Source organism: Penicillium psychrofluorescens (assembly GCF_964197705.1).
Source record: "Penicillium psychrofluorescens genome assembly, chromosome: 4".
Taxonomy (NCBI): Eukaryota; Fungi; Ascomycota; class Eurotiomycetes; order Eurotiales; family Aspergillaceae; genus Penicillium; species Penicillium psychrofluorescens.
Window position 1 is genome coordinate 3534461 of NC_133442.1, and position 15813 is coordinate 3550273.

The window sequence follows — 15813 nt, forward strand, 5'->3', positions numbered from 1 at the left end:
GGACTAATGTTTTGGTGATGTTTGGCTTGTGGGATGGTTCGGAGAATGGCGACTGCCGAGCAGCACACAATATATATCATTATTACCTACCTGCTAACTCAATTTACTCCAACAGCTAGATTCGATCCAGTGGCCATGAAATAAACCCATTGGCAGTTAATTACAGTCTACCGCAAATTCAGTGGTTACCAAGGACTGATTGAATCTGGAGACGTATTGCTGCCCATTGGGGCTCTGGAGAAGGAAGCCTTGGAGACAAGCACAAGAAATAATAACTGCCTTGACGCCTACCTACCTTCCCCGGGGCTTCCTCGATACCTAGCACCGCCCCCAGTCAATTCGATCCTGCATCCTGCCATGAACTAACCTTGAGTGATGCCAGGATCGCCCGGAAGCCCTTCGCAGCCTTCCGTGTGAGACGTCGGCTGTCTGCCTCGGTAGGAACGCCGCACTGCCCCGGGCCAGTCAGGAACGAGGGCTGATCGCAGTGGCCCAGACTCTGGCGATCAACATCCGGTCCCACGAGACCGACCCGTCTACGGGTAACGCGTTCCTCCCAGGAATGGATTAACAGTAAACGAACGAGTCCCCTACATCGTGGCTGGATATCCTTAAAAATAATTCCCATCTTGAAAATCCGATTCGTGCTCCTCATGAACCTGATCGATCCTCCGGTCCAGGTGAAACGGCCAAGTGCAGATTCAGGTCCCGCCATTCCGGGTGGACCCATCAAACCTGCCTGACTCGATGGATCCATGGATCGAGTTGTTTATGGGCGTGGACCACGCCGACGAATAATGTCATAGCAGTGCTGTGCACACGACGACTGTAATTCCACCCGAATCATCACAGGAATAACAGATAGGAGGTGATCGACCAGTGATGATGACACTACTAGGTTCGTTAGTACTAACGGCTGTCTTCCTGCGACCCAATGCCCCGGTATTCGGGGCCGGGGGAGATTTTTTTTTCCCTCTTCGCTTCGGACGCGGGGGGTCCCGCGGGCGGACTTGCGCTGGATGTACGAGGTACACGTACAAGGGCATAATATCGGAGAAGGCAACCGTGGCACCGATTTAATAGTCAATTAATATGATCGAATCTAAAAATTATAGTAGTGGCGTCGGGGACACACACGAGCTGAGTGGACCAGTCCAGTGGATCAGTCTCGCTACTCGGATGGATGCAGTCGATTGGGTCTAGACAGGAGGAACCCTTTCCGCTCTCTCTTCTCTCATCATTGCTCTCTCTTTCTCCCTCTCCTCTCTTTCTTCACCCCATACGCTCGTTGTTTTGAACCTTCTCTTCCCATCTTCGACCTGTCTCAATTGCTTCCTTTCGTGTCTTTTCTTTTTTTGTCGTCATCTCCGATCTTGTCCCACACTCATCCCTTGGTGACTTTGGAATCGTGCCGGCCCACGGGAACTTTGACTACTCCGATACTTATCATCCCACTTCCTTCGTTTCTTCTTATTTCCACTGCTGCACCTTGCAATCATGGCTCCCCATCCCGAGCCGCTTGATGCTCCCAATGGCTCGTCCCTGACCTGGATCTTCGACCATTGCCTACGCTACCCGGGCTCTTACGAGATCCCTCTGCGCGCCATGTATGACCTCAACTGCCATCCGGCCCAGCAGCCGGGCACTCGTTCTCCCGAATCCGCGTTCACCCCGCGCAACTCCACCTCGACCAAGTCTTCGCGTTCTTCCCAAGACGCGTCGGTCGACCCGGCTGCCGATTTCCGCGCGCAGTTGGTCCACCAGATCTCCAAGCTGCCTTCGCAGCCTTGCACGCTCCCCGCCAGCTTCATTACTTCATTTCTGCGCCGCTGCTTCACCAAGGAACTGGAGTCCGTGGATTTCCCTCAGGTCCTGACCGCGCTGGATTACCTCAAGGACTTTGAGTCCCGTCGCCGCAAGGAAGTTGCCGCGGCTTTGCAACGCCTCAACATCAAACCAGAGGATGTCGAGGGCCGCAACCGTTCTGAGCTGGCTCGGAAGTACCCCGGGGTGCTCTCGTGGATCGAAGCGATCAACGTCAAGGGCAAGACCATCGAGGCCCTGTACACCCAAATCTACCTCGGCATCCGCCGCTGGACGCTCATCAACGAGATGCTACTCCCGGACTACAACAAGGCCAACTGCATCGCCATGCTCAACACCCTCTTTCCCCCCATCACCGACGCGATGCCTACCCCAACCTCTCAGTTGACGCATCAGATCCTCAAGTCGCAGCGCGACGGGTTTTTCCGCTATATCACTGCCCGAGACACCCAGGGCAAGCAGGTCCTGAACCCGATCATCTGCCAGGGCGCGCCAGAGGGACATCTCAACTCGTGGCCCAAGATCCACAATGCCCTGGACCAGTACCTGAATCTTGCCAATGCAACGATCGACGAGTGCATGTTGGTCACCGAGCCCATTCACCTGGAACAAGGCGATGCACAGGACCACGACAACAAGAGCCGCAAGGTGGACTCGGGCATCAGCTTTGGCTCGACTAGCAGCAACGGCAGCGGCAGCGGCAGCGGCTCCTCCGAAGACTCGGACAAGCCTCTCCCGCAGTTCCCGACTCTTCATCACGCCGGCCAGACCAAGACTGGTGGGTCTACTCTCGAGCGCCTTGCTCGTGAGTTCCGCAAGTTCGGCGACGGGGCCAAGTCCAGGAACCTGAAGAAGATGAAATCGACCAGCGTGCTGGACTCCCGGCCTGGCAGCCAGCTCAGCTATGCACCCAGCTATGCTGAGAGCTCCGTCTTCGAGACCGACGGCCCGAAGCGTCATCGATTGATTAGCGAGGCTACTTTCCGCAAGAAGTCCCACTCTTAGGAAGCGAGCTTCCTCTTGCCATACATATCTTCCTGTGATCGATGACCGGCTCTTGGTCACATGGAATGGGACAGGGAAGCCCAGCGCCTCCCTCCCCCCCACATTGTCACCATATTCCTTTTCTTTATTTTCTTTTTTGACCTGGCGTCTGTGCAACTGGAGCAAGAAAAAGTCGGGTTGCATATTTTGAGTATCTTTGTTTTTCCTCCGAGAGGATCATTTGGCGCACATGGACGCATATCACTGGCGGTGGCGCAAAAGAAAAGTCAGGCCCAGGCGGATCTTTTTGTTCTTTTAACGAATTCATGCCTAACGAATGCAAAAAATTGAAAACGAACCGAACAATGCGTAGTTCGCCAAGTACAGACTCTCGGAGGTGCTGCGCAAATGGCCGCAGTGCCCGCCGTAACTGCGATAAGAAGATAAGGCCAATCATCCAAGTGTCCACTTCAAGTTGTTCAGCCCCCAGTAACTCTCTTTGTAACCATCTTGACTCGGGACCTGGGCCCGTGATGCTTGTTCTACATTCTCCTCTCATTGATTAACCATAGCGGCTTCCTTTACTGTCTTCGCGCAAACACAGCGACACAGCGACTTGCGTGGCGGGGCCGCTGTCTCCCGTACACATTCCACTATATACCCATTGCCGACCAATTGCGGCCTCAACATGGGTTCCTCACGACAGTCGCCCCTATCATGGCGGTGGTACACCACCGCCATCGCGGCATTCCTATCTGCCGGGTTGGTAAATGCTAGCCCAGCAGTGAACGTGGCTCTCCAAGCTTCCTTTGACGCGGCCCCGTACCTCGTGGAGCTCCTGTACGTTCTCATCCCCGACGACCTTAACATTTCCCACCGGTGATATCTCACACACGCATGTGCACAACAGTGAATCCGCCGCCGAAGAAAACTCCACCGCGTACTTCCCGCTCCTCGACCGCATCGCCGACGGCACCTTCGAAGAAGCCACTACGGAGAAAGAGCTCTACGACCGCTTTCTGCAGGTCATCCACGAAGATGGACACCTCAGCGCTGCCGAAAGCCTTTCATCGTTTAAACTCTCGCTTGCGATTCGGTCGTCCGCGCCTCGCATCGAGGCGCACTACCAGTTCTATAATTCCTCGGTTCAGCAGACCCTCATGGCGGCTCAGGATGCCGTGTGTCCTGTTTGGGTTCACTCGGATGGAAAGCAGTATTGCTCGGCGAGCATGGGGAGGGCACAACAGGATGTTCTTGGGGAACAGTGCGTGAACACTGATTCGTACTTATGATTGATGACTTGTCGGACTGACCCCTCGGCTGTTCTAGAGATCCGAGAGAGCTTCCCTTTGACCGGGTGTTGGGAGATGCTTCACTGCCTCCTGCTGTGTTGTACGCGGATATCTCCGAGCCGACATTTAAAGATTTTCATGAGACGCTGCGTGAAATGGCCAAGGAGGGACAGGTGTCTTATCGTGTGCGCTACCGGCCCCCTCAGCACTGGACTTCGCGGCCGTTGTTTGTCTCCGGATATGGAGTGGAACTTGCGTTGAAGCGAACGGATTATATCGTCATCGATGATCGAGATGCCGAGCAGCGAGAGGTAAAAGAACCCAATAAGGAGGAGGAATTGAAAGAAGACGCGCCCGACGACCTCCGTCCGCTATCGGCCTCTGAAGTCTCCAGACTGGGACTCAATGCTGCGAGCTATGTGATGGACAGTGCAGATCCCTTGGATACATTGATCAAGGTCTCTCAAAATTTCCCGAAATACTCATCTATGGTCACTGGCCACAACGCCTCGGTGAATTTGCGGAAGGAGATTCGTTCGAACCGCGCGCAGATGGTCCCACCGGGAATCAATGTGATGTGGATCAATGGAGTTCAGATTGATTCGCGGCAGATGGACGCTTACTCTCTTCTGGATCACCTGCGTCGGGAGAGAAGAACGATCCAGAAGTTCCGGGATCTGGGCTTGTCTGCCCAAGAAGCTGTGAAGCTTCTGTCGCATCCTCTTCTTGCGGCATCTCAGGCGGAGGATGCCTCACCGAGATATGATTATCGAGATGTATTGGAAGGGGGAAAGGTCATTATTTGGATGAATAATTTGGAGAAGGACTCTAGATACGAGAGCTGGCCCAGTGAGCTTCAAGCGGTATGTAGAACCTTATGTTTTGGAGGCGTCACTGCATACTGACCTCTTGCAGTACCTGATGGGAGCCTATCCGGGCCAATTGCCTCCAGTGCGCCGTGAACTCCACAATATCGTCATGCCGGTCGACCTGAGCAGTCCCAAAGATATGAACATGGTCTCTACGACTCTGTTTACTTTCGTCAAGCGAATGATTCCTGTGAGGTTCGGATTTGTGCCTACCACTTCCTCGCCGGAGGCTATTGCCCAGGCGAAGGTAGTCCATTACCTCCAGGAGACCTATGGGCTGGCTGCTCTTATAGAATATCTGGAAGAGGTAATGTCCTCCATACAAAAATCTAACTACGTGCTGATATCAATACCGCGCAGTCTGCCTCCGAACCGAAAACGACAGTTCCAGATAAATCCGTTTTCGCCTCCATCACCAAGAAACGCGAACCTCGCGCCGAGAAGGAGACCTTATCTTTGGATGAGGTATTGAAAAAAGAAGACTATGAAAACCTGGTCTCTCGCACAATGGATTACACGCGTCGTCTGGATATTGGCAGCGAACGCTACTTCTTGGCCAACGGAGTGCCCATTCCCCGTGAGGACAATTGGATGGAACAGATGAGTATGCAGATCAGCAAGGATCTCCGCTCCATCCAGGAGAGTATTGCAGGGGGTGACATTGAAGAGGATGCTTGGCTGCCGAGTTCTCTCTTAAATGGTGCCTATGAGCGGCGGAATAATTTCCTCATGCCCGAAGATCCGAAGAGTGTTCGCATTGTGGATCTTGCCGGTGTTGACGGATTGAATGCCTTCCCGGGAATCGAATCGGAGAAAGGTGCCCTGGAAAGTGTTCAGATGATTGTTGTGGGCGATTTCGATTCGGAAGAAGGATTGAAGCTGCTGACCGAGGCTCTGAACTTCCGCAAAGAACATGATGAAGTGGATATTCTTGTACTGCACAATGCTGTCTCTGTTGCTGATTCAAACCGGCTTGGCAGCATTGCCTGCTCTCTGGTTAGAGGAGCAGTCCCGGATGGTCTGTGCAAGGAGGCTTCCCGCTCGCCTACCAAGGGAGATGATGTCCCCAAGGTCCTGGAAAAGATCACCGCAAATGAAGGCGCAATTGGGCCAGTGGCAGAGGAGCAGGAATTACACCGACGCTTGGTGGAAGAGCTTGGGTTTGAACCTGGCACAGAAGGTCTCGTCGTGAATGGCCGCGCAGTTGGTCCTATCGAAAAAGACAACTCGCTGACCGTGGACGACCTGAGCCAGCTTGTTGCGTACGAGCGCACCAAGCGGATCAATGCTGTCGCAGGGGCTGCTTCGAAGCTTGACCTTGATGCTCGACTCGCCACGCCGCTTGATCTCGCTAAACTTACTTCACTTGTTGCTCTTTCGAGCATCTCCGATGTCCCGGAAGGGATCTTTGAGAATACCCCTGATTTTCGGATGGATGTGTCTCAACGGTGGAAGACGGATCACTCCGTGATCACAGTCTCTAACTCTGAGGATCCCTTGATCAAAGTGGCAGCCATTGTCGACCCGGCGTCCGAGTCCGCTCAAATTTGGCTCCCGATCCTCAAAGTCCTTTCAGAACTGGCGGGTGTCGACCTGAAGATCCTCCTCAACCCCAAGGAAACGATGCAAGAGCTTCCGGTCAAGCGTTTCTACCGTTACGTGCTGGAGTCTGAACCGTCTTTCACGGAAGACGGGTCTTTGTCTCGACCCCAGGCCTCATTCTCGGGCGTGCCTGTTGAAGCCCTCCTGACGCTCGGCATGGATGTGCCATCATCGTGGCTCGTGGCTCCCAAAGAGTCCATCCACGACCTTGACAACATCAAACTCAGCTCGCTCAAGTCTGACTCAAATGTCGACGCCATCTACGAGCTCGAGCACATCCTGATTGAAGGACACAGCCGCGATCTCACAGACAAGTCCCCGCCGCGAGGTGTGCAACTAGTTTTGGGTACTGAGAACAACCCTTACTTCGCCGACACCATCATCATGGCCAATCTGGGCTACTTCCAGTTCAAGGCCCAGCCAGGCCTATGGCAGATCAACCTAAAGCCCGGCCGCAGTGAGAAGATCTTCAACATCGACAGCGTCGGCGGCGAGGGACAACGCCCCCAACCAGGCGATGAGAACAACGAAGTCGCTCTCCTGTCCTTCCAGGGTCGAACGCTCTTCCCGCGTCTCTCACGCAAAGCTGGCATGGAAGCCGAGGATGTCCTGGAAACCGGCCCCAAGCCGGGGTCGACAATGGACTACGTCTCCAAGGGTCTGAACTTCGCCTCGGGCGTTCTCTCCAGCGTCGGCGTGAAGTCCACGAGCGGTGGCGAGCAACACGCTGACATCAACATCTTCTCCGTCGCCAGCGGGCACCTCTACGAGCGCATGCTCAACATCATGATGGTCTCCGTGATGCGACACACGAAACACACCGTCAAATTCTGGTTCATCGAGCAATTCCTCTCGCCTTCCTTCCGCGCCTTCCTCCCCCACCTCGCGCGCGAATACAACTTCTCCTACGAAATGGTCACCTACAAATGGCCGCACTGGCTGCGCGGTCAGCGCGAGAAACAACGCGAGATCTGGGGTTACAAGATCCTCTTCCTGGACGTCCTGTTCCCCCTATCCCTGGACAAAGTCATCTTCGTGGACGCAGACCAAATCGTCCGAACAGACATGCACGACCTCGTCACGCACGACCTGGAAGGTGCGCCGTACGGCTTCACCCCAATGGGCGACTCGCGCGTCGAGATGGAGGGCTTCCGCTTCTGGAAGCAGGGATACTGGAACTCGTTCCTACGGGGGAAACCATACCACATCTCCGCGCTGTATGTCGTCGATCTGGCGCGGTTCCGCGCGCTCGCCGCGGGCGACCGCCTGCGCGGCCAGTACCAGATGCTCTCGGCGGATCCGAACAGTCTGTCGAATCTCGACCAGGACCTGCCGAATCACTTGCAGCATAACCTGCCCATCCACAGTTTGCCGCAGGAGTGGCTGTGGTGCGAGACGTGGTGCAGTGATGAGGATCTGGAGACGGCGAGGACGATTGATCTGTGTAATAATCCGCAGACGAAGGAGCCGAAGCTTGCCCGGGCGCGCAGGCAGGTTCCTGAGTGGACGGTTTATGATGATGAGATTGCCGGTTTGGCGAAGAGGGTTGCGGCGGTGGATGAGGACGTTGCCGGGTTCGTGCAGTCGGGTGAGGATGGTGTGCCTGTTCAAGAGGCTGAGGTCGAAGGCGAGGTGGTGGCTGAGGATGAGCGAAAGGATGAGCGAAAGGATGAGCGCAAGGATGAGCTATAGAGTCCTTGTAGTGTATACCTAGAAGCGAAGTAGGGAAAACAAATGTATTCATCATGTATGACAGCAATTGGGAATTGGATAGCAGAGAGACTTTTTGTGCGTAGAATAAGAGGGCCAACGAAGGTGACTTCGAAAATGACTGCTACGAAGTCTGGAAACAGCTGTGTTTTTGATCTGGGCCGCGCTCGCCCGGTGACCAGGTGAGTAGAATAGAGGATGAAGAGGGGAGGGAAAAAACGTTTAAAATCCCAGAGATATGGCCTGGAAGCGTACAAATTCATTCATCTTTTTGTTTTACATGTCCAACATTATTAGATCCTCTCTGGGATTCTGTACAAACCAGCCTCCCCATAGTCGTTCCCCAGAAACGATCAACCAACCAATTGATCAATCCGACTCAGATCCGTACTCCTTAACCGATACCTCGTCGGAATCCACATCCGATGAGTCGCTGCCATACTGCAACTCGGAGTCTGGACTCGTAAAGTCGATCTTGACATCATCTTGATCATCGACAGCATTGCCTAACGGCGACATCGGTGGCGCAGGGGCAGATGGCGGTGATACCTCGTAGGCCGGGCTGTTGCCGATGTTGGTTTCTCCGGCATCCCTCTCGTCGGCAGCCGGTAGATCAGCGGTCTTGTCCTTATTCTTCTTGGACTTCTTCTTGTGTTTCTTGGTCGATTCCGCAGGCTCAGGCTCAGGCTCTTGTTCATGGTCTGAGACGCCATTGGGCTCGGATGCAGTGGACTTGCGGCTCTTCTTTTTCTTTTTCTTCTTCTTCTCGCCGTTGTCTGCGTGCTTCGCATTCTCTGCAGCCGCGGCGACTGCGGTGTTGGCATCTTCTTGTTGGACTGCGGCCTCGCTTGCTTCGGAGTGCTTCTTCTTCGTCTTCTTTCTCTTCTTCGGTTTCTCTCCGTTGTCGGCCCTCTCTCCTTCTGCTTGCTCATCTATCTTCTTGCTCTTCTTTTTCTTCTTCTTTTCAGGGGCTGGCGAGGAGGGCGCCTCAGCTTCCGTAGTATTTGTCTCGGCGTGCTTGCGCTTCTTTGATTTCTTGGCGGAAGAGACCACAGGTGGTTGATCGTCAGTAGCAGTTGTAGCTTGAATCTCAGGTTCAGATTCGGCATTCTCCTGAGACATGGAAGCGAGCGCGGCTTGCGCCTCTTTCTTCCCCTGGGATGAAGCAAGAGCCGCGATGTCTTCGGTCATGCTGAATCCACGTCTGAGGCTCTGAGGCTCAGCTGGAATATCGTCTCCGACTGAGCCCTCGTCACTGCCCTCATCCTGAACGTATTCCCGGCTGATCGCCTGATCCTTCACCATGAATCTCTTGTTCCAACTGGCATTCTTCTTTGCTGTGTCTGCGAGGTCAGGCATTGCGTTTGGATCTCCAGACCGGGCCCGCAGCCCTTGGACATGAGAGCGAAGTTTGCGATATCGGTCTGCACACTGTTGTCGAGATCGGATGTTGCCAATTGCATCGCTCACAGAACCCCACGCGAGGAGCTTGTCGTCCATGTCAAACATGTCTTTGCCACAGCTTTCTGGGACCGTTTGTTTCAAACCCTTCCACATGCCCTCAACCACCTCGAGAAGGAGGCGGATCTCGGGCTCCTCCCATGCACCATGTCTCATCTTGTCGCGATGCTCCAGGCGGTTCTTCCACCGCTGTGTGACATCGTCATCCGAGCGGCCAAGCATGTTGGCAATTTCCTTCCATTTGGGGCCCATTTGGGCAACGAGTTGGATGAATTCCTTGTCTTGCTCTGGCGTCCAGACATGCGCTTTCTGCCCCGAGGCCTGAAAATGTCGCCGCATGAACCGATACACGGATCGTTTCTCACGGTCCGGGAGAGTGCCGAGAATCCTGGACCAAAAATCGGCCTTGTTGATGGAGGCATTGTCAAGTGGGAATTCCTTCTCTGGGCCGCGCTGGGAGTACTGCACCAGCATGTCGAACTGCGGTCCTTCGATTCGGTGTTCCGCGCAAAATGCCAGCTTGAACCCCTCCATTCTCTGGACTTCCTCATCCGTGAAGAATCCGATTTTCATGTCGTTCTTCCCTCGTCGTGATTCCCTGTTGGCTTTCCTCTTCTTTTCTTCCCCGTTGGGAGTCGAGGAGTCGCGCTCGCCGCTGGGTTCCTGGCTTGCCGATGCCGGTGTCGAGGGGGTATGTTGAACAGGCTGACGAGGGATGGGTTCCTCTACATTTTGTCTCTCTCCATTTTGTTCTGGTGATGCACGGGATTGTGTCGGGGAATTTTCTGGCTGCGAGGAGGGAGGAAACTGTTGAGATTCGGGGACAGGGCGAGCTTGGTTCACAGCGGTGAAGGAGACGCCGTTCGATCTCGGGGGAGACGGCATGTTGACAGTTATGTTGTCTTCGGGTGCGTGATGCTTCTTCTTCTTCTTTTTTTTCTTGGGCTCAGCTGGTTCCGACTCGCGTTTGCGTTTAGGCGCTGACTCGTCTGCGGCTTCAAGGGGAGGGAGGTCTGGACGGTCTTCGGCTTCGAGGCCATCACCGGTGGTGTGTAGTAGAGAAGCGCGTCTTTTTGACCGGGACTTTTTTTTCTTTTTGGGGGACTCCATGACGGGTGAGAGGTGTGGAGCTTCGGGGACTGCGCAAGATGGATCAGCCTCGAAAGGAGAAAGTCGACGAGGACGCGCAGGAGGATCACTTACCAAACTCTTCTTCGCCAATTACCTGCGAAGATTGCTGACCCATAGCAAGCCCAAGGGAGAGACAACCGAAAGAAGGAGCAGGAGAGGACGAGGAGAAAAGGTTGGGTGGGCCGGGTGGTGACAAGGTTATGATTGGTTGACTGGGAGTACAACTCGATAGCTAGAAAGACTTGTAGAAGGAGTAACGATGTAGATGTACGACACATAGGAGGTACTTCTAGTTATTTGTATGCAATGGATTACTCATAATATCGTACAGAAACATTTGACATCACCCGATCTTCATCTCGCGCAGAATCCTCGACACCAGCTTCTTCTGCTCCGACGTGCTCAGGTTGCCCTCGTCCGTCTGCTGCAGACATCGCCCGATGGCCACCGTCGCCTGGATGGCGCTGTCTCCAGCATTCGAGCAATCCACCCAGACTTTCCCATTCCGCCCGACCGCAATTTCAAACCCTCCCACGCTCTCCAACTTCTTGTCCAGTTCGGACAGGACAACCAGTCCCTCAACGGCGTCTGTCTGGTCCGGCGAGGCCGAGCTGGCTCGGATCAACCGCGCCGCCATACCCGTAGAGACATCAAACACCATGCCGCCCACCAGCGGGCCCAGACCACCGGGCTCTGCCTTGCCCGTGGCGGGATTGACGCAGGTGAGCTCGACCTCGGCGCCGGCACCGATTCCGACTGACAAGACCCGCGCGTAGACCAGCTCGCCCTGCTTCAGCATCGGTCTTGTTTTCTTCGTTGCGCCCTCAAAGGACAGCTGGCCCAGCAGGGCATGCGCCGTATGTGGGGTCACCATGCAGTGGAAGTAGTCGGCGCTGGAGTGGTGGATCTGTGCGATGATGAGGTCATTGGTGGTCGGGAGGTAGCGGCGATTAGAGAATGAGAGAAGGGATACGGTGTTTCGTTTGGCATCGGTCGTCAATAGACCGGCTTGTGTTGCTGTGAGGACATGGCCGGCCGCCGCTGATGTGGATGGCTGCGATAGTAACCGGAGTCCGGGACCCAATTTGAGAGGATTGTTGTTTTTGGTTGGAGGCAAATGGTCGGAGGGCACCTCTTCGCCAGGGAGTAAGACGAGCGGCGTCGTCATGGTAGAAAGCTGATTATTGCGAGGGAGTGAATGAATTGCAAGCACTCGAAAGAAGAAAACGCTTATCGGATGTCCTTACATAAGCACAGTCAAAAAGTTTTTCCCCCGCTGGCCTTGATCCATCCACTCTTTCACTTTCCTCAACATCAATATATTTCTTGCAAAATGGGTGACGCGGCTAACGGTGTCTCTGCGGAGACAGAGAGATTTGCCATTGGTATCTCCTTTGGCAACACATCCAGCTCCATTGCTCGTATTTCGTCCGTACGTGTGAAGAGCCTTCGACTGGTCCCCGATCAAAACTGACATGTCGTTCATATAGGAGGGCAAGGCTGAGGTGATTGCCAACGAGGAAGGAGGTGAGTCTTTGCTTTCGCCCAGTTCTGTCAGATTCGTTGCCATTTTCTGACTTGCCTAGATCGTCAAATTCCTAGCATTCTCTCTTACATCGAGGGAGAGGAATACCACGGCACGCAGGCCAAGGCACAGCTCCTTCGCAACCCCAACAACACTATCGCATACTTTCGGGACTACCTGGGCAAGGACTTCAAGTCGATTGACCCGACTCCATGCCACCAGTCGGCCCACCCGCAGCAGAGCGACTCGACCGTGGCGTTCTCGGTCCGCGACTCTCCCAGCTCCGAGACCCCCAACATCGTCACCGTCTCGGAGGTCACCACCCGCCATCTCCGTCGTTTGAAACAGTCCGCTGCCGACTTCCTGGGTAAGGAAGTCAACGCGGCCGTCATCACCGTTCCCACCAACTTCTCCGATGCCCAGCGTGAGGCCCTGGTTGCTGCGGCCAAGGAGGCCGGCATCGAGGTGCTGCAGCTGATCCATGAGCCCGTTGCGGCTGTCATGGCTTACGATGCTCGTCCCGAAGCGACCGTTACCGACAAGCTGGTTGTGGTGGCCGACCTGGGCGGTACCCGGTCCGATGTGGCCGTGGTGGCCTGCCGCGGCGGCATGTACACCATTCTGGCTACTGCCCACGACTATGAGCTGGGCGGTGCATCCTTGGACCAGATCATCATCGATCACTTCGCCAAGGAATTCATCAAGAAGCACAAGACCGACCCGCGCGAGAACGCCCGCGGCCTGGCCAAGCTGAAGTCGTTTGGTGAGGGCACCCGCAAGACTCTCAGCCAGACCACCAACGCCCAACTGAGCATTGAGAGCTTGGCGGACGGCATTGACTATCACTCCACTGTCAACCGCACTCGGTTCGAGCTGCTGTCGAACAAGGTCTTTGCTCAGTTCACCGGTTTGATCGAGCAGGTGGTCAAGAAGGCCGACCTTGATGTCCTGGACATCGATGAGGTACCGTTCCTCTTTTCCAATGATTTACACGTATACTGACATTCGAACCAGGTTATCTTCTCCGGTGGTACCTCGCACACCCCCAAGATTGCCCAGCTGGCGCACAACATCTTCCCCGAGAAGACCAACATCCTGGCCCCCTCGACCTCGTCCACGGCCATCAACCCCTCCGAGCTGTCCGCCCGCGGTGCCGCCTTCCAGGCGTCCCTGATCCAGGAGTTCGACAGCGAGGACATCGAACAGTCCATCCACCCGATGGTCACCGTGACACCGCACCTGAGCAAGGCGATCGGCGTGGAAATCACCTCGGCCGCCAGCAAGACGGCCTTCCAGCCCCTCCTGGACGCTGAGACCGCCATTCCCGCCCGCCGCATTGCGCAGTACCTTGCCCCCAAGGAGGGCGGCGACGTGCTCGTGCGCGTGTGCGAGGGCACTCGCTCGATCAAGGTCACCAAGCCCGAGCCCAAGGCCAAGGCTGAGAAGCCGGCCCAGGATGATGAGGATGACTCGGACTTTGACGACTCCGAAGAGGAGGAGGATGATCTTCGCGAGGTTGTCTGGAAGGCGGAGAAGCCGGTCGCCGAGATGGCGGTTAAGGGCGTCAAGGCTGGCGGCAAGATCGAGGTTATGGTCCACGTGAACCCAGATCTGGGTCTGCAGATCGCGGTGCGTGAGGTCGGTGGCCAGAACGCCGTGCGCGGTGCTATCAACGGCTCTGCTTAAGTAGTGCCTTTTGTTCAAAAATTGCTTTTTTTTGTTATGTGATGATGGCATACATGATTGATAGAAGCTGTTGTTCCTTTTTTTTCGCCTCTGTTCTTTCCATTTTACCTTATATAGATCTCAATCTGGATGTAGCCAATGATAACTTGGTTCCCTTTGGCCATAGATCCCCAATCTATAAAGTCTATAGATCTGCTCGAGGAGACAGACATTACTCGGTGATTCAGAACCAGTACTCAATAATCTAAGACAAGACATTATATTACAACTAGTAGAGTAAGTTGGAAATCTCTCGCAAGAAAAAACCATAAAACCATAAGATACCCGGATAAACACCGAGTGGAAGGAGAATCACCAACAGATGAAACTCGTAAACAAAACTCCGCAAAACCTTGCGAGAAACACAGGAGATGCCATCATCATAATGATGAACACCGGAGGCAGGTGTGATGTAACGATCGTGAACAGTTCGTAAGGCATGGCATGACACCGATGATGATAGTGAATGTGATGTATGGGCGGGAAGAAGAGTGAACTAGTCGGCGTCTGTTTCTCCAGCGCCGCATAAGCAAGGCCTTGCTCTGGCCAAAATCAAAGACGAAGACAAAATAAATCTCACCGCAGACAACAATAAGTTTCAAACGGGATATCATTGAAGAAGGGGCCAGTCAATCAGTCGGGTATGTCAACACAAACAACCGAAAAGTCGAATCTGAATCGATGGATCTTTTTTTCGTTTTTTTGGAGATCCTCACCCCGAGAGAAAGCGGTATAACCCACTTCCCCTAAGCATAAGAAGAAGACTCCTTCTTATTAGCAGCGCTTTGACTGCGCACGCTATTCGAGCGCTGCGAAGAAAAGAACCCGCGACGCCGTTGCTCGCGCCCACTGTAGCCGGGATCTTTGCGGCCCACCGCACCGCCAAGGCCGTAGAGTAGACAGGATAGAAACAGGCAGGCTGTCGCGGTCCACATAAAAGCGAAGGCTTTGACACCCAGGCTGGCGGACTGGCCGTTGCGGTTGAATGCGCTTCGGCCTTGAACGAAGACGGCGCTATAACCCAATTGTTAGTTTCGCGAATTATTGTAGGGGGGGGAGAGAGAGAGAGAAAGCACATACGTCATGAGACAGGTCGTGATGGCTTGGAAAGTTAGGGCTAGCCAAGCCAGCAGGCCGGAGATGTAGCTGCCGATGCGAGTGCACAAGGCCAGCAGGCCGGTGAAGAGGGCCAGGACTGCGAAGAACAGGCCGATGATAATGAAGGGGAACATGAAGCGCGAGGTGAGGAAGTAGTGGTTTGTTCTGGGGTGGTTCGTTAGTTTCGGGACTTGGATATAGATGGCATACAATCCACATACCCAATGAACTCGTGCGGCACATTGACCGTGGTATTAAAGTTGCGATGGCTTGGCGGGTCCAAGGGGAAGTCTGGGTGCGAGCTGCCGCAGTCATTGAGGCCATTCTTGACGCTGCACAGCGCCCAGAAGGTCCAGCGCGACACCGGCGGGGCCCCCGGGATGTTGCCCGTGTTGGCTTCCAGGAAGTAGATGCGGTTCAGCGGGTCGGTGTTGCGGGCTCCGCCCAGCAGGGTTAGGAAGATGAGTAGCACGGCGCCGGCCATGAAGAACAGGCCCAAAAAGCCCATTCCCACTCCTGGTATATTCGTTAGTTTTGGGGAGTATAGAGTTTGCACCAGGGTAGCGTACTGCTTAAAGCCATTGTGCGATGT

At 54.6% G+C, this 15813-nt stretch overlaps 6 protein-coding genes across 6 annotated transcripts; 3 read left to right on the forward strand and 3 right to left on the reverse strand.

Annotated features, from left to right (window-relative positions):
* Window positions 1-1497: 1497 nt before the first annotated feature.
* On the forward strand, window positions 1498-2829 carry PFLUO_LOCUS6979 (uncharacterized protein; the record flags this gene model as incomplete). The annotated part of the gene is made up of 1 exon (XM_073784574.1): window positions 1498-2829. The coding sequence occupies one exon, from the start codon at window positions 1498-1500 to the stop codon at window positions 2827-2829; it is 1332 nt and encodes a 443-aa protein (XP_073641016.1).
* Window positions 2830-3496: 667 nt separating this feature from the next.
* PFLUO_LOCUS6980 (killer toxin resistant protein) lies at window positions 3497-8263 on the forward strand (the record flags this gene model as incomplete). Its single annotated transcript, XM_073784575.1, has 5 exons — window positions 3497-3648; window positions 3719-4072; window positions 4138-4963; window positions 5016-5276; window positions 5330-8263. 5 exons carry the CDS (start codon window positions 3497-3499, stop codon window positions 8261-8263), a joined length of 4527 nt encoding a protein of 1508 aa, XP_073641017.1.
* A 387-nt stretch (window positions 8264-8650) lies between these two features.
* On the reverse strand, window positions 8651-10852 carry PFLUO_LOCUS6981 (uncharacterized protein; the record flags this gene model as incomplete). Its single annotated transcript, XM_073784576.1, has 1 exon — window positions 8651-10852. One exon carries the CDS (start codon window positions 10850-10852, stop codon window positions 8651-8653), a length of 2202 nt encoding a protein of 733 aa, XP_073641018.1.
* Window positions 10853-11216: 364 nt separating this feature from the next.
* Window positions 11217-12041, reverse strand: PFLUO_LOCUS6982 (exosome non-catalytic core subunit rrp40; the record flags this gene model as incomplete). The annotated part of the gene is made up of 1 exon (XM_073784578.1): window positions 11217-12041. One exon carries the CDS (start codon window positions 12039-12041, stop codon window positions 11217-11219), a length of 825 nt encoding a protein of 274 aa, XP_073641019.1.
* A 165-nt stretch (window positions 12042-12206) lies between these two features.
* On the forward strand, window positions 12207-14084 carry PFLUO_LOCUS6983 (Hsp70 protein that interacts with Zuo1p; the record flags this gene model as incomplete). The annotated part of the gene is made up of 4 exons (XM_073784579.1): window positions 12207-12305; window positions 12364-12400; window positions 12460-13361; window positions 13413-14084. 4 exons carry the CDS (start codon window positions 12207-12209, stop codon window positions 14082-14084), a joined length of 1710 nt encoding a protein of 569 aa, XP_073641020.1.
* Window positions 14085-14869: 785 nt separating this feature from the next.
* On the reverse strand, window positions 14870-15803 carry PFLUO_LOCUS6984 (Eisosomes component; the record flags this gene model as incomplete). The annotated part of the gene is made up of 4 exons (XM_073784580.1): window positions 14870-15137; window positions 15204-15386; window positions 15443-15737; window positions 15791-15803. The coding sequence occupies 4 exons, from the start codon at window positions 15801-15803 to the stop codon at window positions 14870-14872; spliced, it is 759 nt and encodes a 252-aa protein (XP_073641021.1).
* Window positions 15804-15813: the final 10 nt, after the last annotated feature.